This window comes from Trichophyton verrucosum, assembly GCF_000151505.1.
Source record: "Trichophyton verrucosum HKI 0517 chromosome Unknown contig00124_1.f1.exp, whole genome shotgun sequence".
NCBI lineage: Eukaryota > Fungi > Ascomycota > Eurotiomycetes > Onygenales > Arthrodermataceae > Trichophyton > Trichophyton verrucosum.
In genome coordinates, this window is record NW_003315552.1 from 88,860 (window position 1) to 111,650 (window position 22,791).

The 22,791-nt window shown below is 49.4% G+C and overlaps 10 protein-coding genes across 10 annotated transcripts; 4 read left to right on the top strand and 6 right to left on the bottom strand.

The window, feature by feature from the left end:
* Positions 1-244: 244 nt before the first annotated feature.
* TRV_01679 (uncharacterized protein) lies at positions 245-976 on the top strand (the record flags this gene model as incomplete). Its single annotated transcript, XM_003024134.1, has 1 exon — positions 245-976. The coding sequence occupies one exon, from the start codon at positions 245-247 to the stop codon at positions 974-976; it is 732 nt and encodes a 243-aa protein (XP_003024180.1).
* A 1,277-nt stretch (positions 977-2,253) lies between these two features.
* Positions 2,254-2,652, bottom strand: TRV_01680 (uncharacterized protein; the record flags this gene model as incomplete). Its single annotated transcript, XM_003024135.1, has 1 exon — positions 2,254-2,652. One exon carries the CDS (start codon positions 2,650-2,652, stop codon positions 2,254-2,256), a length of 399 nt encoding a protein of 132 aa, XP_003024181.1.
* Positions 2,653-3,974: 1,322 nt separating this feature from the next.
* Positions 3,975-4,959, top strand: TRV_01681 (plasma membrane ammonium transporter (Ato3), putative; the record flags this gene model as incomplete). Its single annotated transcript, XM_003024136.1, has 3 exons — positions 3,975-4,345; positions 4,412-4,580; positions 4,645-4,959. 3 exons carry the CDS (start codon positions 3,975-3,977, stop codon positions 4,957-4,959), a joined length of 855 nt encoding a protein of 284 aa, XP_003024182.1.
* A 765-nt stretch (positions 4,960-5,724) lies between these two features.
* TRV_01682 (uncharacterized protein) lies at positions 5,725-7,394 on the bottom strand (the record flags this gene model as incomplete). The annotated part of the gene is made up of 3 exons (XM_003024137.1): positions 5,725-6,883; positions 6,981-7,120; positions 7,167-7,394. 3 exons carry the CDS (start codon positions 7,392-7,394, stop codon positions 5,725-5,727), a joined length of 1,527 nt encoding a protein of 508 aa, XP_003024183.1.
* A 1,300-nt stretch (positions 7,395-8,694) lies between these two features.
* Positions 8,695-9,498, bottom strand: TRV_01683 (uncharacterized protein; the record flags this gene model as incomplete). Its single annotated transcript, XM_003024138.1, has 2 exons — positions 8,695-9,236; positions 9,309-9,498. The coding sequence occupies 2 exons, from the start codon at positions 9,496-9,498 to the stop codon at positions 8,695-8,697; spliced, it is 732 nt and encodes a 243-aa protein (XP_003024184.1).
* Positions 9,499-10,875: 1,377 nt separating this feature from the next.
* On the top strand, positions 10,876-11,493 carry TRV_01684 (uncharacterized protein; the record flags this gene model as incomplete). Its single annotated transcript, XM_003024139.1, has 1 exon — positions 10,876-11,493. The coding sequence occupies one exon, from the start codon at positions 10,876-10,878 to the stop codon at positions 11,491-11,493; it is 618 nt and encodes a 205-aa protein (XP_003024185.1).
* An 831-nt stretch (positions 11,494-12,324) lies between these two features.
* TRV_01685 (uncharacterized protein) lies at positions 12,325-14,814 on the top strand (the record flags this gene model as incomplete). The annotated part of the gene is made up of 6 exons (XM_003024140.1): positions 12,325-12,423; positions 12,620-13,193; positions 13,372-13,538; positions 13,585-13,814; positions 13,889-14,298; positions 14,402-14,814. 6 exons carry the CDS (start codon positions 12,325-12,327, stop codon positions 14,812-14,814), a joined length of 1,893 nt encoding a protein of 630 aa, XP_003024186.1.
* Positions 14,815-14,933: 119 nt separating this feature from the next.
* On the bottom strand, positions 14,934-15,227 carry TRV_01686 (uncharacterized protein; the record flags this gene model as incomplete). The annotated part of the gene is made up of 1 exon (XM_003024141.1): positions 14,934-15,227. One exon carries the CDS (start codon positions 15,225-15,227, stop codon positions 14,934-14,936), a length of 294 nt encoding a protein of 97 aa, XP_003024187.1.
* A 700-nt stretch (positions 15,228-15,927) lies between these two features.
* On the bottom strand, positions 15,928-18,336 carry TRV_01687 (uncharacterized protein; the record flags this gene model as incomplete). Its single annotated transcript, XM_003024142.1, has 4 exons — positions 15,928-15,978; positions 16,046-16,189; positions 16,261-16,746; positions 16,810-18,336. 4 exons carry the CDS (start codon positions 18,334-18,336, stop codon positions 15,928-15,930), a joined length of 2,208 nt encoding a protein of 735 aa, XP_003024188.1.
* Positions 18,337-18,757: 421 nt separating this feature from the next.
* Positions 18,758-21,757, bottom strand: TRV_01688 (uncharacterized protein; the record flags this gene model as incomplete). The annotated part of the gene is made up of 2 exons (XM_003024143.1): positions 18,758-20,649; positions 20,707-21,757. 2 exons carry the CDS (start codon positions 21,755-21,757, stop codon positions 18,758-18,760), a joined length of 2,943 nt encoding a protein of 980 aa, XP_003024189.1.
* Between the last annotated feature and the right edge of the window lie 1,034 nt (positions 21,758-22,791).

The following is a 22,791-nucleotide window of genomic DNA, read 5'->3' on the forward strand; positions in this document are numbered from 1 at the left end:
ACCTGTTGTTCAAGGAAGAACGAGCACTCCACAACAACGGCGAAGAGAGTCAGTCACCGCATTTGTGCCATCTACTTCTCATACATCTCTGCAAACCAGAGCTACTCAGGCCGACCTAGCGGGACTGCCCGTTGAGATACACTATATTATTTTTGACTCATTGTCTGCGCGGGAGTTATTTACTCTGGGAATTACCTGTCGTCGTCTCTGGGAAGTAATGATTCCTGTACTCGTACGGCGACTCATGGAGACCTTGGGCACTTGGGCTGAAACACCTGTCATCTGCACCAGTGACTTAGATACGGTTGGCGGAGATAATCCTTATCCCCCAACACTACTGCAGCCTGAAGATCTTGATGAATTAGACGAGGGGCTGGACCCAGAAGAAATGCCTCGCGATATGGAAGATTGTTATGCCTGGTCTCCCGTCAACCTCTTTGAACTAGCTGGCGCCAGATATGATGACCCCCAGGATCTCAATCCTAGCTATATCTTGTGCCTCCTCCCCAACATTCCTGGAAAAGACCCTTTCGAACTATTACGGCATCCAGGCGCCTCTCAAGTACGTACATTTCTGATTCCAAGTATATTTTATCCCACAGACCAGGAATGGGTACTTCGAAACTTGACCACTCGTGAGTTCGTTCGCGCTGCCGCAGTTGCGCTAGATAAAGCTTACATCCATGGTCCATTCATTGACTTAATTGGATTTGGGGAGGTTATTCTCTCCAGGACGATTTGGTACGATAAGCTTCCATCGGATAATGATTCCTGGGCAGGGCATTGTCTAGACATTGTTCCTATTACAGATCTAGATGAGGGGGGCCAATGGAAGGACATTGGTGATCAAGTTGCCGAGGATATAGAGAGAATTGGGAAAGATAAACTCGGGGACAATTGGAGAACTCATATCCAAGAGAAAGCGAGACTTCCAAACGAGCTGGGGTCCCGCAAACGCCCGCGATGGATGCCCTGAAGCCCTACAACATGACGCCGACATGCGGGACAGGTGCAAAATAATGCGATGCATGCTTATGACATCAGGATCTCGTAGATTCAAAGTGCCGCGGCCTCTGCATTATCATTCTGTGTGCTATATCGTGACTGGTATAGGTGATGTGGTCCAACGAGCTTAGACAAACTACTGTATATAGCTACCGGAGAAACGAGCTTTGGGCTTCCTTGTAAGTAACGGTCAGTGGTTAGCTATAGATAACAAGGGCAAACCCTGACAGCTGATTAGTTTTTATCCAGTATTGTCTCTGTCAAAGAGCAAAACTTATCAATACGCACGACCACGACTTTGAAAGCCGTGTTAGTGATTCAGCTGAACTACTGGTTTCATCCCATACACTCGTAACACTTTGGGAGTCGGCATAAAATTGCGTCTCGCTGCATACCATATCAATTTTGGTCTTCGTTTCTGGACATGTAACTAGTTGGGTCAAAGTAAATGCCTTAGCAAGACATTCAGCATGAAGCTACATTGATAAGAGTTGGATCGACATTTAGCAAAAGCCCCAAAATAGCCCGTGTTCCACTGAACGGTGAAGCTGGGGCTCATCACTGCTGCCGAAATCCACTGTTTCTTCTGACTGAAGAGTGGAACGCTGCACCTATAACCATGGAACCTCTGTCGACAGCCTGGCTCTCCAAGTAACATGCACTGGGCATCCCATATAGCGGTGTAAAGATATTCAACTTCTCACCCGCCGTTTGGAGGAGACGACCGCTCAGGAATGCGATGATCAAGAGAAGTTTCCCTGGAGACGGAAGGCCGAGCTGGTTTCCTTGGGTCAACATCGAGAGCGGTGGTAGGGAGGACCGGTTTGAACAGCGCCATCTCCTGCAGAATATGATGATCTGATGCAGCCGAATTTCTTGACTTTCTCAAGCGAGGACAGCTCAGAGCTTGGTTTTGCTTTTCGGATGCAGAGCCGTGGTTAGCATTTCCTTCAGGCCCAGCCTAGACTTCTGTTCCCCTGGATTAGCTTGATGCTTGCGATTCATCAAGTTTGTTCTTAAATTTCTTATCTGACAACTCCATTTTAAACGGTTGAGAGCTCGCCAAATAAAACAAGTCCACCGCTAAATCGAAGCAGCTCTTGATCCTCGTCTGTCTGTCCCTGTGGAGGCGAGTGATATCCGCCACCCAATCCACCACCAAGAAGCCATGGAATGGTGAAACCGATTTATATGTAGGAAATTGTATCCTCAAGCCACAGGCTAAGCTGATGACAGAACTAAATAGATTTAGATTGAAGAGCGACGGGGGAGATGCTTGTCCGAGTCACTTAACCGATGCAAGCTTTCCTTTTTCTCTTTTCTTAACAGACGGGGCTCCAGCGAGTCAGATCGAGAGCCAAATCCTTCGAAGTATTCCACCCCCATCGCATCAATTAAAAATCTATTCCATCCAGCGATGCCAGTGCATGCATGCGAAAGTTTCCATTCGATATAAAAATACGAGGTCACATTGTCCTCATGTGAATGTGTTGCACTGCATCCTTTAAGCTCTGTTCCCTCTGATATTTTTCGGTCAAACAACCGACCCTGGCTTGCCATTTCTCCATCGCTCAAACAGGGGAAAGCGAGCTTATTTAGTAAACATATTTTTGGCCTTTCCGAAAACCAGAGTCGACAGTTAAGCATCATGTCGAGTTTTTTTATCTTAGTCTTTACCCCTTTTCCGCTTCGCTGTACGAAGTGCTCCGTAGTGGACAGCAGTTGATACGGGCGACACCCCGAGAGCTGAAATACTTTTGTGCATGTGGATGTCCGTTCCAGCCTCGATCTTGACTGCCTCGGATGAATTTAGCCCGCCTTCTAGCTAGTTAGTTAATGAATGGTTGGGTCGGGGATCCACGTCCGCTTGCTTGATCCCCCAAAGCCAGATTCCCCAGACAAGCTGGAGATCGGTCTCTGTACGAAGCAAGTATTCCATGAATTACACACAGCAAGCCATGGGAAAATGGGCAGGATCCAGACAGTCCTTCCCACAAAGAAGATACCATGGCGTTGAGGCTGCTGAGGGAAGTTTCACCATCACTGCGCCGAACCCGGGCGGAAACCAGAAGAGATCGATATAGCTCAGACAACGGGCTGAGAGTCGAAAAATTGGGCAGAGGAACGACCCAAGGGAGGAGGCAACCCCCCGGCCGTCCCGCTGCCTCCTTGTCCTCCCATGTATCAAACTTGTGAGTTTGCCGACCAGGGTAGAAACAAGCCCTTGTATGTCACCCCGTACAACTCTGTGCACCTATGGGCTGTGAGCAGACACTTTGTCAAGCTCCAGATCACACCTTGAATGATGATCCGCGAGCGAGAACAGACCCTAAAGAACGGAGAACGGTTACTAGGAAGTGCCGGTATTGTGTATGCACTTCGTACAGAGTACATGTCGACCCTCTCGCTCTCTGCGTGGGAACTTGGGCTCCCAGCAAGGAGGGTCGATGTACTCTGTACGATACAGGGAGGATGCCTCTCTTCATTATTTTAGATCAAACCCCCATGCAAGGAATCTTTTCTTTGGGTGGAGCTGGTGAAGATCGACATGGGCATGTTCGCTAGAGAGTAAAATATCATGCGAGAAAGGCAGTAGTAGTAGTAGTAGTATCTAGCCCGCTCGCTGAAGCTCGCGGTGTGTTTGGGGGTCGGGGAGTACACATCCATACGGACGCCCTGGTTCCCCCCCAAAGAGCCAGCTGTAAATACTGTGCATGTCCCTTTAAATAGTTATTAATTACCGTTGTTTCCCCGCTGTTTGCGTTCATCCTTCCTCTCATCTTGTTTCTTCCTTCCTTCGCAGCTCTGGTCGCTTGTCTTACTACTTGCTTTCTGCTATTTACCCGGCAAAAAGGTATGTTCTGGTCAAGATGGAACCCGCAAATTCAAGTAGAAGACGGAATTAAGGATAATGCATATCCTGGAAGCTGACCATCCATATAGGAATCTTGACTTAGCTGTCTGGTAGAATGAGTTCCGATATCGAGAAGGACACGGCCGGTAGAACCACGACCCATGAGAGCTCCCTCAAGGGCATGTCTGTCGAAGAGCGAGAAGTCGCAGAGGCAGCAGCTCGCTATGGATACGGTCCTCTAGCCAACGGAAACACCAGCGTAGCCGCGTTTGGGAAATTCCAGCCGTCACCAGCGCCAGCCCCAGCAGCAGCAGCACCCAGCAAGTCCTTTGCAAACCCTGGGCCCTTGGGACTGTCTGCTTTCGCCCTCACCACCATGGTGCTTAGTCTGATTAACATGCAAGCTCGCGGCGTCACCGCGCCTCACCTTGTCGTTGCTTCAGCTTTTGGGTACGGTGGATTGGTACAGCTTCTCGCTGGCATGTGGTAAGTTGTGACCGTCTTCCTGTCTACACTCTCTTGCCCTTTTTTTGAGTGCTAACCGTAATATAGGGAAATGGCCGTTGGAAACACCTTTGGAGCCACTGCTCTCTCCTCGTACGGTGGATTCTGGATCTCGTATGGCATTATCTTCACTCCTGGTGGCTTCAACATCATTGAAAACATCAAGGAAGCGAACGGTATAACCGGTGTAAACAACGTAACCGGCTTCTGGCTCATGGTATATTGCCCCCTTGTCACCTACGGTCACGTCAACCCCGTTGCTAATGCGATCTTCGATCTAGTCTTGGTGGATTTTCACCACTCTCTGCCTTGTCTGCACCTTCAAGACCAACATCGCCTTCGTCCTGCTTTTCTTCACTCTCGACCTCGCGTTCTTGTTCCTTGGAGTTGGTCACCTTATCGAATCTGCCCCTGGGAAGATCTATATACCTCTCATCAAGACCGGCGGCTTCTTTGGTATCCTGGCTGCTCTACTCGCCTGGTACTGTGCCCTCTCTGGAATGGCAGACCCAAACAACAGCTTCATCAAGTTCCCGCTTGGACGTCTGCCATGGATGGGCAACCAGCGAGTCAAGACTGAGCGCGAGGTGGTTTAATCTTCTGGCCTTTTGACATGAAATCTGGATAAATTGCCGTATTCTTTCTCTAAATAATAATTAATCGCGACGATGATGGTGTGCCTCTTTTTTTTTCAACCTCTCTGGATAAATTGACGTTGTTGCATTGAGTAGCATTGGTTGACGTTAAATTAAACAATTAACACTTTGTGTTGAGGTTCAACCTTTGCTAAACCGCTACAAGCCTAACTAACTACTTGGCGGGCCTAAAATATTGACATCACAAGACACGAGAAATCTGACCACTAACCAGTACGTCTCTTGATTTATCCATGTTTTACTGGAGAAGAATCTCTGTTTAGTCGTATCTTAAAGGGAAGAGACCATATGGATAGTGGTTAGGCAAAAAATGATGCTGGAAATTAACAATGCTATTCTGATATTGAGAGCTCATGGACGCAAGTAAACATCTATAGAACTGCAGACGATAACGTGAAAGCTGTCAAGTAGAATAGAAGGAAGAGATGATATCAATCAATGGTCATAGGGAAAGTAGAGAAAAAAACAACATCTGAGGTTGTTTGCCGGTCTCCAGGACATGACTTTGTTTTCCGTCCTCAGGTTTTTTTTAAAACTGTAGCTCCCATGTAGATGCACGCTCGGGGGGGATCCCAAAATAAATAAAGAAGAAAAAAACAAAAAGCCAGAGCATGGGGTTTGCGTGAAGATAATAAAATGGAAGAGTAGAAGGTAAAAACAAAAGGCTGAGAAAAGGGGAAATGTTACACATGATCGGAATCTCTGCTATGCCATTTGACCTGGCCGAGGGAACACAGGGATGGTTTCTAGCTTCTCTAGTCCGCCCATTGTTCCTTGCGGAACGTTCTGCCATCCTTGACCCGTGGCTTGGTTTATAAAAGCACTTTGGCGGAAAGGGTTTGTGCTGCCAGTTGGGTTTGGCTGTAGACGTTGGGCCGGCAGTGCTTCCTGGCTTTGTTGTGGCTGAGGCCGCGCAAACGGGTTTGTTCCTATTCGCTGAGGCTGAAGGGGCTGAGGCTGTTGTTGTGAAGGGGGTGGAGATGATGATGGCATGGGATATTGGTTGGGGTTGGGAATTTGGTACTGTGGAGGGATGGCAGGAGGTTGTTTGGCAAACGGGTTGGTAGATTGTCGCTTCATAGCCAATGTTGAAGGAGACTGTAACTGGGGGGATGATAAATTGTCTGCGGTGGGAAGCATAGACTGTCGGAAAGGGTTGTTGGCTCGTGGTGTGGCACCCGCTGTCATGGGTCGCTGGAAGGGAACAGCCCCGTTCTGTGGAATAGCAGAAAGTGGACTTGGACTCTGGAAAGGCTGTGGGGTGTAACCTCCGAATCCGGCGCCTGTGTGAGAAGCTTGTAGTGGCTGGGCCGCTGGAGGTTGTTGCTGTTGCTGTTGTTGCATTTGTGTATCGTACTGGCCGAACGGGTTGATGTTTTGTCCCATTGGATTGGGGGCAAATCCCGTTTGATTCTGTAGGAACTCGGCTGGTACCGGCTGCTGCTGGAAACCTGTTTGTTGGAATTGCATTGGCATATTCTGCTGCTGTGGTTGTTGTGGTGGTAGCTGTTGATTCGCTGGTGGTTGATTTTCTTCAATGGACCCAAAGAAGTCGATTAGATCCGCAGCTGGAGCTTTAGTACCAGAACTTGGTACGTCTTTAGAAGACGTGCTATTGTTCGCCTTGGACGAGGGTTGTGCTTTTGCAGCTTTTGACGCTGAGCTACTTTCACCTTTGGATTTTCCAAACTTCTGTTCACGGTATTCCTTCCGGCGGATTGCAAAATCGGGGTCATGCAGGTCATCTTCTAGCAACTTCGCCAAATCCGTAGATGCATGCTTTAAATTGGGTATCTCAAGTCGAGTAGCATGTTCGTACTGTCTGGCAACTCGTAAAAATGCAACAACGTCGTCCGTTAGGGCGCTAAAAACTTTGTACAAATGCAATGCTCGTTCGCTGTCTGTCCGAGACATCTCGAAGTAGTGCTCTAGCCAAGATATATTAGAAGTTGTGTGTATACATGCCAAAAGGGGCAGAGAGCCACCAACCCAGGACATTGATGACACCCTCATTCATAACAGAGTAAAGCGTCAACAGATCAAGCGTCACCAGCCGGAAGCCAGTTAAAGTGATTTCATTATCGGGTTCATCACTCAGGAGCTAGTCAAAGAAGTAAATTAGCAAAGGCTGTTCCTGATAAACAAACAAACGCAAGATGGTATATGCGCACATCACATTTCAAAAGAGCCTTAATTTGCTTCTGAACAATCTCTGTTTCTCGCAATAGACCCTTTGAGACAGTTAATGATTTCAGTCTGCCTTGTCCATTGCGAACATAATCCGTCTTTGTCTCTGAGAAGGCCAGAGACCGTGCGATTAGATACTCCGAGTATCTCCATATGTTCGCTCCCTGGAACTGTGCTATTATAGCCATACGAGATCAGCAAAAGAAAAAACAAGCCCTCTTGTCCATTTACGCGGCCATTATCTATATTCTTCGACAAGGGAATATTGTACACACCGTCCGAGATGCTTGTTATCGCGAACTTTCGAGGATATTGCGAGAGATAGGCGAGCGCAGCCCCCGGGGCACCCTCGCGTACCATCATATGTATCACTATAAGCGCTTTGAAAACGACTGTCCACGCCGACTCGCGGAGTCTGATCTGGAGTGTGCGAAAGATCTCGGCCGTGCCTGCATCGCTGTAGGTGGCTGTGAGGATGTGTTCGATGTATTTTGATTTCGGGGCAGCATTCTATTTTCCCACAAAAAACCGTTAGAACCAGACTCTTCTACCGAGAAACAGACAAGATATTCCATACCTTCGACTTGGTCGCGCCCTTGACGGACTTCTCAAAGCTTGAACCAACCATTGTCGGGGGCTGTGTAGGGATGTTGTTCTCAGCTGGTTTGCGGTGCGAAGTAGGTCATGATACTGCGTGCTCAACTATGGTAGAGCAATGACCGACGAGAGCAGGCGAATTGTCTGCCCGTTAAACGAGGGTAGGAAGAAGGTAAGCAAGGAGAGATGCGGTTCTGTCTGTCTGTCTGTCTGTCTGTCTGCTGGCTGTTGGGTGTCTCGTCTTTCTCCCCCTTTAGCTAACTTAAGCCTCCGTGTGGGTCGTTAGGTATAAAAACACAGCTTAAAAGCGGATGCGAGATCGGAGTTTATCGACGCTCGGTTCGGCAGATGGGGAAAGGGGAGAAGAAGCCCCCAGGAGACTTGCTCGTCGCAGTAGAACTTGTGATATTTACCTATGCAGCGAAGGAAGACGCTTGAAACTCCTCTGAGGCGGGCGCAGCATTTGCCTTCGTCGGTTTGGCGGTTGCAAAGGCCGATTTTCCTGGGGGCGGGGATGACTAAGCCAATTGCCTCTGTCCAAAAGGCTTTTACGACGTCAGAGATAAAGGGACAGTTAAGCTGTAGGGATTGCAGATGTTTTTTTTCTTTGTGGGTAGCAGAAGATGTCTTTGATATTTTTATCCCGGCAGTATAGTTGACTGAAAGGAAAATTGATGAGTATTATACAGTTTCATAGACCAGCACAGCAGTTATGACCCTCACACGAACTCCAGCCGTCCATTAGGAACCCCAGCTTAGCTATGATGAAAGAAGAAGACAAGCAGCAAACAATTAAGAGCAACCCTGGTAATAATATACCAAACACCAACTTTTCCAAAAAAGGGGAAAAAGGTAAAAAGTGGAAAAAAACAAAAAGACGCTTGTAGTCTACTAGCTGAGAAGATAGTAGCAACTTGAAGGCTGAGTGAGGTCTTTGCCATCCATCCACGCCCTCTGCTGGAACGCCGGAGTCAAGGCCGTAGCACTAGCTGTGAACGTATGAGTATCTCTGTCCATATCGATGTCTTCGCATTCAACCGTATCGGTCCCATTACCAGGGCCAGCACCAGAGGTAGATGAGGATAATGAGGCGTTACCGACCGAGGTGGAAGACGAGCTGGGTACTTGCGACGACATGATATGAGTAGACGTTGAGATCGAGGGGTTTGTATCCGTGTTGTTACTTGTTGCGGTGCTGTTACCGTTGGCTTCTGCCAGGGACACGCGAGCAGGTGCAGACGCAGGACGGAAGAAATGATGCAGCGTCTTTTGCGACGGGTCAGGCTTTGGTAGAGAAGTCGTAGAGTCTTCTTGGAAGGATGAGTCCTCTTCAAGACTTTCGAGGCTGTCATCGATACTAGTGATGGGTTCTGGGTAGAGTCCGTGGTTCTCTGCTTGTCTCTGGGCGGAGAAGAGCCATCGTAAGGTGTTGTCTGAGAGGTTAAAGAGTTAACGGAGATGACGGGTGAGCAAGGTGATGATGGTGTAGTGACGACATGGCATACCGTAGACAGCCTGTTCGTCTGGACGGTCGTTTCTGAATCGCTTCCTCGTCCGGCTGTGAAGGTGCTGAGGTGTGTCGTCTATGACCATGGCATCACCGATTGAGCATGGGATGGGAGAGACGGTGCGGTCGTAGAAGGATGTTGAGGACCGCGGAGAGAGGATCGTTGAGAGGGAGGCTTTGCGCTTCATTGTCGAATGTTGTTCACTATATTATTGCGTCTCCCGGCAGTGCGCAGTATGAGGCCAGATGAGACGAAAATGCCAGAATAGCTATAAAGAAGTGAAGTGTTGAGATGAGGTGAAGGTTGGAAACTTGGTTGCGCCTGGGGGGGAAGAACGAGGTTTGGTTTTGGTCGCGTTTCGCATTGCAGTGAGAAGAGGCGTATTTTACAGCCTCAGGGATGCCAAGACCAAAATCAACAATGTTTATTGGTTGGTTGATTATTACGTGTATCAGGGTGATACCGCTAGTCTGGAGTGGGTTTAATGGCTTTTTACGCGGTCTCGCGCGAGTGTCAAGACAGGGTAAATGATTCACACATAGTAATACGAGCGTCACAGAGAGGATCATATCTGTGGCATCGCCATTCAGAAGTAAATTCATAATGGGCCCGTGTTCTCGATGCTATCTTTCAATCTACCGCTATCGGTATCATTTTCTGTTTGAATTGGGCGGCTTTTGTTCGACCATTTTTCTGATTAGATAATAGAGTTTCGGGATGCCGATTAGTTAGTTGATGCCAAGCCGGGATGCCGAAAGAGTAAAGAGCCCCTCCCCCGCAACTAACCAAAAACAGAGTTTCACCTTGCTTGGACGTCTCTTGCTCAATTTCTGAAGATCGTCAACGCGAAGAGAACAGAGACACAAGAGACGGAATACAGAGTAGCTGTACAAGACACGATGTCTATCCGCCGCCATACTCACGCCGGTTCCTGGTACTCCGACCACGGGCCAACCCTGGAAGCACAGCTCGATCAGTGGTTGGACCTTGTGCCTGGCGAACTCGAGGGGCTGGGCAAGCTACCAGTACCGGGAGCAAGAGTGATCATAGCTCCGTGAGTACATTGACAACCAACAACAAGAGATACAAAGGCTTGAGATGCATAGGACCAACCAGTTGACTGTCTTGTAGACATGCAGGATATGCCTACTCCGGCCCTTGCGCGGCCTTTGCGTACAAATGCCTCGACCTATCCAAGGCGTAAGCTTCACTGAGATAAGATGAAATAAATATATGAGAGAGAGAGAAGGGACTAATAGCTGGAGCCAGAAAGCGGATCTTCCTGATCGGCCCATCCCACCACCTCCATCTCACAACCATCGCGGTACCACAGTTGACCGAATACCTGACACCGCTTTCGCCTATGCCGCTGCCTCTCGACACCGAGGTGCTTGCTAAAATCGAGCGGGAGGCTTCCTCAGCGGATAGGCCCTTTTCTAGAATGTCTCGATCTGTCGACGAACAGGAACACAGCATGGAGCTCCATCTACCGTACATCCACCGCCTTCTGCAGCGCTTATATCCCGCAATGCCGACGTCAGCCTACCCCCCGCTAGTGCCGATGATGGTGGGCAGCACCTCTGCGGCAAACGAGCGAGTGTTTGGCTCGATCCTTCGGCCTTACCTTGCTAACGAAGAGAACGCGTTTGTGATTTCGTCTGACTTTTGTCACTGGGGCACGAGGTTCGCATATACGTACTACGTGCAGGCACCAGACCCAACAACCTACAAGCTGCCACTTACGTACCCTTCTCTACCGGTTCCGTCGGACATGCTAACCGCAGAAAAGGCGGCGGAGGAAGTGCGTGCAGCGTCGTCAGGGCGGATGCTGAGAGAGAACGACAAGTCATACAACAAGGAGAAATATATGTGGGCTATCCACGAGAGCGTCTCTGCGTGTGACATGGCATGCATGTCTGCAATAGCCAGTGGCAATACGGACGTCTTTCAGGAAGCATTACGGCGGACGGGAAACACTGTATGCGGGCGCCATCCGATTGGCGTGGTGATGGCGGGGATCGAGGGATTACAGCATCAGGCAGAAACAACCATGGGAGCAGCGGTGACGCAGGACGGGGTGAAGAAGGGCAAGTTCTACTTTATAAGGTACGAACGGAGCTCTGACTGCTTCTCGGTCCAAGACAGCTCAGTGAGCTATGTTTCTGCGTTTGCCGTGCTGTAGCTAGCAGTTTGAAGTTTGATAGACCTTATTAGTATAACTGGTTATCCACAAATTCAAGTTTTTTCCTCTGCCACGATCGATCTACGAGAACTATAAAACCAGTTACTTTGCAAGGGAGAGACCGCTGATCTGATCGATCGCTTTCCAGTTAAACCCTGCCCAACATCTTCTATCCGCGTAGCTAGCGTTCGAGAGAGAGAGAGAGAGAGATGCTGATCCTGAACAAGTCGGTGACGCGCGTGGAGAGAGAGCCCACAAAGCTCGCCCTGCTCAGGGAGCTAGTTGAGTCTCCGCAAGGCCGGTTTTCTAGGTTCGCTGCGAGTCGGCCAGCATCCTCCTCCTATAAGAGAATTAGGCAGCAACAATAGCAGTGGGTTAAGGTGGGCTATTAAGGTGGGCATATGTCGTTATAACACAGCAGGAGGCGGGAACTCCATACGGAGCAGGCTTGTCGTCGTCGCAGGCGTCGTCGCAGGCGTCGCAGGCAGGCAGGAGGAAGAGTGAAGAGTCACACCTAAGTAAAACACGCGTCTAGAGGGAGGCCCGGCTTTTTTTGCCTTTCTTTCCCATGCTTTCCCATGCTTTGCTTTGCTTGCTTGCCTGCTTACTTGTCGCTTTGCCAGCGCCTTCGCTTCTTCTTTTAACACGAACGACGCAAGTGCTGAGTCAGCAAGCGTCTGCAATGGCCCGAGAAGGCTAGGCGGCGCCAAGACATGGGTCATTGTTCACGCCGCGTAAGCTTCATCCGAGGTCTTGGCGATCGTCGCTGTTGGGTTGACGATCTAGACAGAGGCCGCAGAAGCGACGACGACGACGGCGGCGACGGCGAGGATGACGAACGACGAGGACGAAGACGGGGATGAAGACAAGACGATGACGAGGGTAGAAGGAAGAGGAAGACAGAAGAGGGTAGAAGATACGGGGCACTCCGTATATAAAAGGGCGAAGACCAGGACCGACTGCAGGGACAGGAAGAGAAGAGGTACTTTTTCCCCCTTCTAATCTTACATAAGCAAAAGAGGCTGACGACGCTGACGTCCCAAAGCGGACTAGCGTACCCAGGGGCCTCGTCACCGTCTGCGTATTGGCCGTACCGCGTGTACCGTCAGGTACCCACCATAAACAGCATTACGAGGCCTGTAACTTGGTAATCCGCATACGCCCATTGCTCTTTTGCCTGCCTGGGCGAGGGTTGGTTTCTGCCACCTCACGCCGCTTTTTCCCTCCGCGACGCTCGCCTTTTTTCGACTTCAACTTCAACTTCAACTTCACCAACTTCAACTTCAACATCGCCTGCATCTCTTTCTCTCTCTCGTTATTACAACCTGCCAGCTGGCATCCAGGACTCGATAGGATCGATAGAACGAGCTGCAGCGTTAAGCAGACGGGCTGTTCGCCGACGAGGACTGGTCGACAATTAGGGTTAGCGTGGAACCGCAATCAAGGGCCAAGGGCTGTGCTTGCTGCGCATCATCTAAACATATCTTTTTCGTCTCCTTCTTCCTGGACGGGACGGCACAGCGACTCAAAACGACCATCTCCCATCGATCTCACTCTCTCTCTCTCCCTCTCTCTCTCTCAACCTCCCGCCAGCATCAATCACCACATTCGTTTCGACGACGACGACACCGACTGCAGCGTCAGAAAAGAACACAGACTGAAAACCTTCGCCCGACTGAAGACGGTCCGGCTGGCCTGCGGTGGGCGCTGACAGTCATCCCGGTTGACTGCCAGCCCTCATTTTCCATCTCATCTCCAGCCTACTACGGGTGAACAGCCAAAGGCCATCGCCAAAAAATGACAGACAGATCTCGACGACCGGCAGGCTCATCAGGCCCTGCCGTTGACGCCTCCGAGCTCGCTCGCCAGTTCGAACAGTTGCTGCGGACAAGAAGGTTGAACACTCTCCAGGAACGATCCAGATCACGCACCTCTTCGCCCATGCCTTCGTCGTCAACGCCAACATCAACGCCAGCATCACCGCATCATCCTCACCATCACAGCCAGCACGCCCACGGCCGGCCATTGCCCTCGCAGCCGCCGTCGTACTCGTCTATTCGCAGTTTTCCTATCTTTCCGACGCCGCCACAGGATTCCGCCTCCCTCAAGTTTCGCAACCTCCTCCACGTTCTTTCCGTAACACCTATGAAATATGAGAACCCAGGCCTGCTGGACGAGGCGCTCTCCCACGTTCCTCTCGACCGTCTCTACGCAGAGGCAGAGGAAGAGTGTCAGATTCTGCAGGCAGAGGCGGCAAGCATGGGTGAGAACGTGAAACCAACCTGGGGCTACCAGGACTGCGTCATCAAGGCTCTCCTCAGGTACGGACCCTTTTTGTTTTCCCCTCTCCCTCACTCTCTCTTTCTCTTTCTGTGGTTGATATGATACTAACTAGCCGTGGTAGATGGTTCAAACGCTCGTTCTTCCAGTTCATCAATAATCCCCCTTGCTCGAGATGCCTCAGACCAACCCTTCTTCAGGGCATGACACCCCCAACTCCAGACGAAACCGCCCGGGGAGCCACCAGAGTCGAACTCTACATCTGCTCAGAGCCCTCCTGCGCCAGCCCTGAGCGATTCCCTCGATACTCTGACGTATGGACTCTGCTGCAGTCCAGACGCGGCAGAGTAGGCGAGTGGGCCAATTGCTTTAGCATGCTGTGCAGAGCCGTCGGTGGCCGCGTACGTTGGGTCTGGAACTCGGAAGACCATGTATGGACCGAAGTTTACTCGGAGCATCAGAAAAGATGGATTCACGTCGACGCCTGCGAAGAGGCTTGGGACAATCCCCGCCTCTACACAGAAGGTAAGCATCCATTCCCCCCCCCCTCCCTCTCACCCCTTCTCATTCTATTTCGCTTTCGCTTTCGCTTTCTTTTTTTCCGTCCGTGCGACTAACATGCTTCCAGGCTGGAACCGAAGAATGGCCTATTGTATCGCTTTCTCCATCGATGGAGCCACGGATGTTACCCGTCGCTACGTTCGAAACCCTGCCAAACATGGCCTCGACCGTTCTCGTGCTCCCGACGAGGTATTACTCTGGGTCATCCACGAGATCAGACGCATGCGTCGTGAGAACCTTTCCAAGGAAGAACGAAGGCGGTTGGTAAAAGAGGACGAACGTGAAGAGCGTGAGCTTCGTGGATATGTCGCCCAGAGCATCGCAACTGAACTCAGCCGATTGAATCCCAACGGTGTCTCGGCGCCGGCTCCCGGTGACGAAGTCAAGGTTCCTGTCTCTGCAGCTGCAACGACAACTGGACAGAGTGGAGTTGAACGGACGGGTCAGCCAAATCCAGACCCGTCTAGGAGGCATCGATGACAGCTCTGCATTCCTCTATCCATACTCCCTTTTCACGCCGTCATGATCGAACGAACCCTGACGTCAAAGTTGTACGACGTCAATCCACCTCTACGAACCCTCTTTCTTTCTTCCTTGACTTAATTAACGGCCGACTCTTCTTCTACCCAAACCCTCTTGACCGACTCATTTTCCATCTTGATACCAATACTACCTCTTCCTTTCCTTTCCCACCTGTCTCTCTCTCTCTCGATCCGTTTCTCTTCTGGCTCTTCCATTTCCTTGTCGGCATCACGATATATACCAAGGCGTTCAGGTGCTCCGGTAGACATCCTTTCTGGGCCTTTTTTTTTTCTCTTCCTATACTTCTCTCCAGACCTCTTCATACTCCGATCTTCTTCTGCATGACGTGAATCTCCTGGCATCCGTCCCATTCCTACTCTGCGCGTATTAAGCCTGTTTGCTTGCTACCTTGGATTATCCTCCTTTGGACATGTTGGTTCTCGTTACATGCGAAAAATGGGAAAGGAAACATATTAATCAAGGACAACTGACTCCTTGCATATTTATTTACCTAAACTCCCAACTAATCAAGTCAGCGAACCAACCTCTATACAGCCTCGTCTACCGAGCACAACTCTACGTCTCCTTTGTTGATCAACTAAATCTTCCCCCTTTAATCTATACCCGCCATTGCACCTATTGGATTAATATACTCCCTCCCCTTATATACCCGCCCCGCCTATTTTATCCTCTTATATACATACACATATAATCCACTGCACAAACAATCCTTACTCTAATAGAAAAGTGCTTTGTCTGCGTACTCACAGTCCATCCTTTTGATTTGACTTTCTCTTCCCCAGCTTTCAAGCTTCTTAATACGCCCATCGCCAGCATACCAATTCCGTCGCTTCTTCTTCTTCTTTTTTATCTATTACACTTTTTACCTGTCATGCCTTACCTCGTCATGTCAATTACTCTATTCCGCCCTTCTTTCTGGGACGAGTCTGCTTTATGAGTTTATTTAGCTCTGTTTTTTAGCCGCGCTATTCTACGTTGTTTTAATAGCTAGCTCAAATACATGAAAATGCTTCATCTTCATAACTTTCCTTCTTACTCTATCATCTACACTCATACCTTCTCAGAAACTATACCAAGCCCCGTCAATCCATTTGGAGGCTCCTATACAAGAATGTCAGATAACACTACATATCATGACAAGGGAACACTTGCAGCAAAGACTACTTACGTGGGTGATATATATGCCAGTTATAGTCGAGCCCGGCTCAATGTCAAGTTTCTTCTTCTTTTGCTGGCCATGTCCCAAAGGCAGTCTGATCTTCGGAAGCACATTGGCATCAAATGTAAAAGACCTTCCACGGTTCGTAGTAGCCTAAAACATAAACCAAACGACCCGGATTAGATATCTGAGGCATTGCAAACAGAGGCGAATGAATACCTTACCTCCAGCGTCGCAATACTGAAACTGATCGGCTCATTCTTTGGAGTCCGCCACTGCTTATCTTTCACTCTGAACCCGGTGACTCTCTCACCACCCGGCCCGTCAATGTTAAACTGTATCTTCGACTGGTTGCCATGCTTTTCTCTACCCTGGTATACAGGCAGACAGCTGATAGGTGCTCCGTCGCATTCGTAATGGAAATCAATCCAGGTCAATATACCCCCTAACGTACTAACTGATATCTTAGTAAGGTAGGGCAGATAACTCCCTTTCTCACCACCGAACATAAGCAGTATATGAGGCTGTTGATAACTCAGTAGGGAAGGCTGAGGCTCATCCTGATATACAAAATCTAGTTCATGCAGAGATTGGTGTTCGCACGGTATATGCGGGTACCAGAGCGTTGCTTTGCGTGGAGACAAGCAAGGCGGGTTCTGGCTATGGATTTGCTCTTCTTCCGGGACAGAGAGGGATATCAGTCTGAATGCCTGTGATGGGAAGAGTTAAGTTAGTTTCCATATATTACAGTTTTAATGGAAGATACAACTTACGTCAAATTTCGCTTTGATGTGTGTTACCCGTTCATTGAGACATAAGCGTAAAGTGCTGGGCACGTCATGGTGATCGCCTGCCCAGTTTGATAATGCGCCATCTGCCGTGGCTGTTCTGATTCCTCGAATACCGCCGGGATCAGCACAGATGGCAAACCCCGTGAGAGGATGAGAGTTCGACTCTGCGCCTTTCTGACTAATGTTGAGAATGACTTCGTTGTCAGGACGGATGTAGCCCAGCCGAACTTCCTTTTCGTCCGGTGTGCTGATGCGTATGCCGGAAACATATGTATTCCCTCCGAAACAAACAAGGGACACGCCAACATGCGATACCTGCATAGGGACACGAATTGCATGTTCCTTGACAATGCTGGGAGGAGGGAGTGGAGCAGAGCCAGGAAATCGCCCCCTACTAGGCTGCGTTCGGGGAGGTTCTAGTGGTTTGGCTGCTGCTGTCCGCCAGAGGACATGGTTATGTTCTTCCATGGAATATGCACCGCCATCTTCCAGCGGAGGCTGTGAAATAAGCAATGCTGCAAGGGACTTGTTGCATTCCCATATTCTCCTTCGGTTCCGTATAGCTTCGAAATGCTTTAAGTTCGGGTTTGTTTTCTCATACAGGGCCTTCCAGTTGTAATGAATAGTCGCGCCGGATGTTGCTTTGTCCAACTGAGGACGTAGAGCTTCAAAGATGAACCCCCTTTCAAAAGATGGTAGGAATCGAGACCGCCAGAAATGCTGGGATAGTGGCATGCTACCAAATGACCTTGAAGCTATCCGTAAATTGAATACATCACGCAGGCTGAGCATACATTGGATATCTTCCCTTATTTCAAAAGGCAGCGAGTAAAACTTGTCACAGTCAGCCCTCTCGGCGATAATACTGCGTTCAGCTGTGTTTTCGTTGGATCTCTCTTTCTCTGCTTCGTCAAGTGCCTCCTGTAACTCCGGGATATCAAAGGGATCCCGAAGAAAGAAAGATTGCTGGTACGTTGATCGGTAGTGTGTTACTATTTCTGCATCAGAGACACTGCTCTCATACCCGTGGCCCCAGGTAAGAAGACCGAACTCCTGTGAAGGAAATGATAGACAGAGGTCATATAGCCGGGGTATAGAGATCTCTTGGGGATGAACGAGCGCCTTCAGGATCCCCCAGCAGGCATCGTGGAATACGAAGCCAGGTAATGGGTGATCTTCAGAGGTTCTCCCCTGCGACGGAAATTCGTCCGACTTGGTCTCATTGGTGTACCTGTCGTTTTCATATCGTTCGTAGGGGTTTGATGGCGCACGTAGCAGTCTTTCGCCATGTACAAACCTCGCCACGCCTGTCAGGAATGGCTCTTCATTCAATGAAGCAGCTCGAACTAATCGAATGGTGTGAGCAGGATTCGTCCCATTACTATCGATATAATGATGAAAACAAACATTCTTACCGGCTCTGTATTGACCGGGCCATTCATTGCGGCGGGTGCGGTTATGGATTAATACGCCGCAGATGATACAGTACGGCGCTCCAGAAGAAGACATTGCCACAATTCGATGGATAACTAGTCGAAGATAGGATCAAATGACGAAAATGATAAACAATGGGATGTGACAAGATGAAATCTAGAGGATAGAGGGGAAGATTGTTTATATGGGATGTTGATGCTTCTGTCCGCTGCGCCGTAGTTAATGCTGCCGCCTGACGTAGACGGCGTAGTCATCCAGGCAGAAGCAATACTTGCATCATAGCCCAATAACTAACAACCATGCTGCACTGCGTCTGAAACAGATTCATGCAAGCGGTGCATGAGCGAGGTTCTAATGCGCCTCCTGCAGCGGTTGTGCCTCATCTTGGCGCTAAGTGTGTTTGTTGTTGATGATCTGATAGTAAGAAAGGCGAGGTGTTTGCCGATGAATTGTTCAAGTTTTTATTTATTCAGTTAACTACACAATATCTATTTATTTATTCGTAGTCTCGTATATATCTGCCCGGCAGGTCAACGTCCCATATCGGCCTCTCTATCACCACGACTTCCAGAGGCACCGATTTCGCGTCTTCTGCTTCTGATAGATCTGCACTCTCCACCGTGGACTGAGAATTGTGGCTCAAAGGCACAATCCCTAGGATGTCTCGATATTTGAAGATAGACCACCACTGGCGAGGACGTGATTCTGCATTGTGGTCTGATTCTGGCTCTGGCGTGGATAGCTTCGCTACCTGATTCCCATGCTCTGATCCATTTGGTAGATGGTTCCCTAAAACAGGCTCGTTATCAGCATAGGAAGGACGATATTCTGGCCCGGAAAGGACATTCTTACCATTCATAGCCTGTCCGTTAGCTCCAGGGAACTGCTGTCTGCGCAGTGAAGCGAGTGTCGCTTCATTGGCGAGAGCAAGCTCGTCGATGTCACCATCATCCTCGTCCTCGTCGTCAGGCAGCGAGTTGTCATTCTTTTGGCTCTCAATGGGCACCAATTCGGCATTCGTCCCATTTGCTCCCACGCCTTTCTTAATCGCCGGTCCAAAGCCGACTTCAGTATCTGCAAGCGCCACTCTGTCTCCTGCACCAGTATTCGTCTTCTTTTTCTTCCTCTCCCCTTCGGTGCTATGTTCTTCATGGTCTTGACGTTTTCTCTTGTGTGGAGATGGATGCCCCGAGGTACTGGCATGCTGTGGCCCTGGATAGTCTTGCAATAAATCAAACATCCAGAGCCAGGCTGGACCATACAGCCAGAGGCGATCTCGACCTCCTGCAACGTCCCAAATGGCACCCATAGCTCTATCTTTAATAATGGTAAATTCTGAGGGCATACACGCCTTCGGGTTTCTCCTTGCCCATTCGGAGAGGTTTCCTTTAAGCGCGTTAAATTCAGTTAAATGATGCTCGGAAGTTAATATCATTAACCTGTCGTCCAACGCACTGAGTTCGGATTCATGGGGGACTGGCACGGTAGATGTCCGTTTACTCTTCGATGTGTTAGATGCTTCGAGTGTAGGGCGGAATGTCATCAGTAGAACGCTGGAGTTCAGGCGAGGAAGGATAGCCTCAGAAGGCGTGTGTTTCCACCACACTCCAGATGGTAAGCTTTCCTCGTCGTCTGAATCCGAATCCTCGTCTGAAGAATCCGAATTTGCATCCCCGGTTTCTTTGATTGTGGCAGGGTCGTCATTCCTGCGATCAAGGGACCAAACGTCCACATACCCAGCGAGGTCACCACAGGCGAAGATCCGGCTGTCACCTGAGAATGTGATACAACGTACGGTTCTCTCATAAGAACCTAGAGTGCCGTGAAGAGGCTTATCGACGCGTGTTTGCCTTGGTAGGCGGGTCAACTTTTGTGAACTGGGCAGAACTTCAAGGGTCGAATTCGTTTTGAATTCTCTGGTAAGCTTAGCCATGTATATATCGTTGTTTGGACGCAGTACACATAGCCACTTGCAATCAGGCGATATGGCGACGTTCTTTGCACCGTTAGAGGCTAATCGAGCAGGAAGCTCTATCTTGTGCACCCGTAGACTAGGGAAACCATCCACTTCATCCGGTGTTAAAGTAAATAACCTAACTTCCGATATAGTGGCAGCAGCGAGTATAGTTCCATCCCGTGATAGAGCCGCGCATGTGAGATGCTCGTCACCTTGGAATAAGATCTTTCCTACAAGCTTGTGCTGTTCCATATCAGACCCAAATGAGCCAGCAACACGCCAAATGTTGACCTCACGATCCCACCAACTCATTAGGAGTCGAGATGCGCCAGATGATGAGACTTGAGGTATCTGTGGTAGGTTTGGTAGTTTTCGGTGGTGCTCCTTTCCAAGCTCCCTCAGCGGAAGAACGACAGGCGTCGTGTCAAGGCCTGTAGATAGCATGTCAGAACTAGATCTACATTACTCAATGATTAGGATGTACATACCTCCCGAGACAACAATGCTAATATCCTTAGTCTCAAAAGCTGCGAGGGCCTTGACGTCATGTGTATGATACCGTCGGTGCATCACTTCTGCCCATCTTCTTGTCGTCATTTGCTTTTCACGGCGCTTCAGTTTATAGAGGACCGTCCGCTGGTCTGCACCACCACTAACAATGGATTCTCCGTCTGCACTGACAGCGATATCCAATATATCCGCCTGGTGTCCTTGCAATCTTTGAACTAGAGAGTAGTTCTTCGCGTCGTAAACCCGAACTTCACCGGCCGAGTCGCCAGATATTATGGAGCCATCAGGTAGGCACTTAACAGTCCAGACAAGTAATTCCTTTGTGTGTTTTGCCTGGCCCTTGCCGAGAGAGATCGTCCGTAGCAAGCTGCCATTGCGTATATCGAATACTCGAATTGTGCTGTCGGCATACCCAGCAACAACGGTATGGCGATTCTGAAACGTGATGCTGAGAACTCTCGTACGCTTCGTTGACGACCTTATAGTTTTCAGGTATTTCAGATCCCCATCTTCTGTAGATAGGATCACGATAGTGCCATCTGCACATCCAACCGCCAAATGTTGTCCCAGATATCCCTCTTCTCTAGCAGGAGCAGCATCCCCATCCTTCTTGCGCCGTGGCCTCCATTGAGGCTGCACTGCTAGACACCAGATTTCTCCATAATTTCCGCTTGAATGTCTAGCTGGGCGGCCTGATTCCAAATCCCACTCCGTCACGACGCTGGAATATCCAATGCTGAAGAGTCGCAGTTTTCCCGCCACCTCCTTGCCTTCGATAGTTTCGCTTGGGTCAAGTGTCCATGCTAATCCTTCGATGCTGCGGTCCTTTCCTCCACGAAGAATAGATTCTTGAAACCAGGCACCACGTAGAGGGTTCCAAATCTCGATATCACCATTCGCTCGTCCGATCGCAAGCCTTAATGTGGGAAAACCTCTGCCTTGGATCTCATTTGAGGGAGGGTGCGAAAAGGCCAGCGCGTTGATCGCTTGCGGATTGTATGGCACGAATCGACATCTATGGATATCCATGGTGTCTGAAGCTGTTTCCTGTGTCGAAAATCCGTGAGCTCTGCGGGCAATGGTGGAGAGCGCAGCGCAAGAGGAGCTGGAATTAAAAACACAGCTCTTCAGGCTCTTCTATCGCAGCCATCCATCGCAGCTCTGCTTCATAGAATGTCCCTTCGACTTCTTTTCATGAAAGCTTTGCTGCGTCAAACAAAAAAAAAAAAAAAATTATCTTTGGCGCTTCTTTCCCCGAAGGCAATTTTTCTCGAGATCGATGTGTCACGTGATCTAAAATTCGGGTAAACTTTCCGCCAGAGCATAAACTCCGAGGCACATCAAAAAACTACGAGAAACATTCAAACATCGAGATGGAATGATTATTTGGATGCCGGCGTTGATATTGACGGTACTGGGGTTTGACGGGGCACATCGCTCGGTGAATCACACCCGAACTAAAGGGCTAGAGATTTGTCGGGATTATTGGACAGCTGTATATGCGGGTTTGCCCTAGTATTGGCTACCGGACGTCTACGAAACACCTCCTATGCCGTCACTTCGCTTCGTCTCCAGAAACAGTGAAAAGAAACCGATCTTTCAAAATTGAGTAACAAGAATGCTATCATTTCTATGCAAAACGGAGTTGTTTGCATCTTGTATTGTTCAGTCGGTATAGAACTATACTGCCTCCGCCATACGCGCGGGGTCAGTTTCATATATCGGTCCGCCATCAGCCGGCAAGAGCACAAATTGATCACGTATTGAAACTCCTGGTCATAGTTTGTTGTGTCCGGCAAACTTCCTGCCGGATCAAAATAATAAGCAGAGTGGTGGTCCATGTTTCTGCCAGGGTCGCACCAAGTGTCCGGCTCTGTGTCATGTTGACAGGAATATACGAGAAAGGTTTGAAGCCGGCCTGCGCATACTACCTGCGTGGAGAGACACAGACAACCACAAACGTAGTCTAGGACCGGGACAGCAGTTGTATGGGCACAAGGAAAGGGGGTTCTCAAGGCGCCTCTTCGGCTACCAGTGGGAGGTGGCGTGAAGTTCGCGCGTTG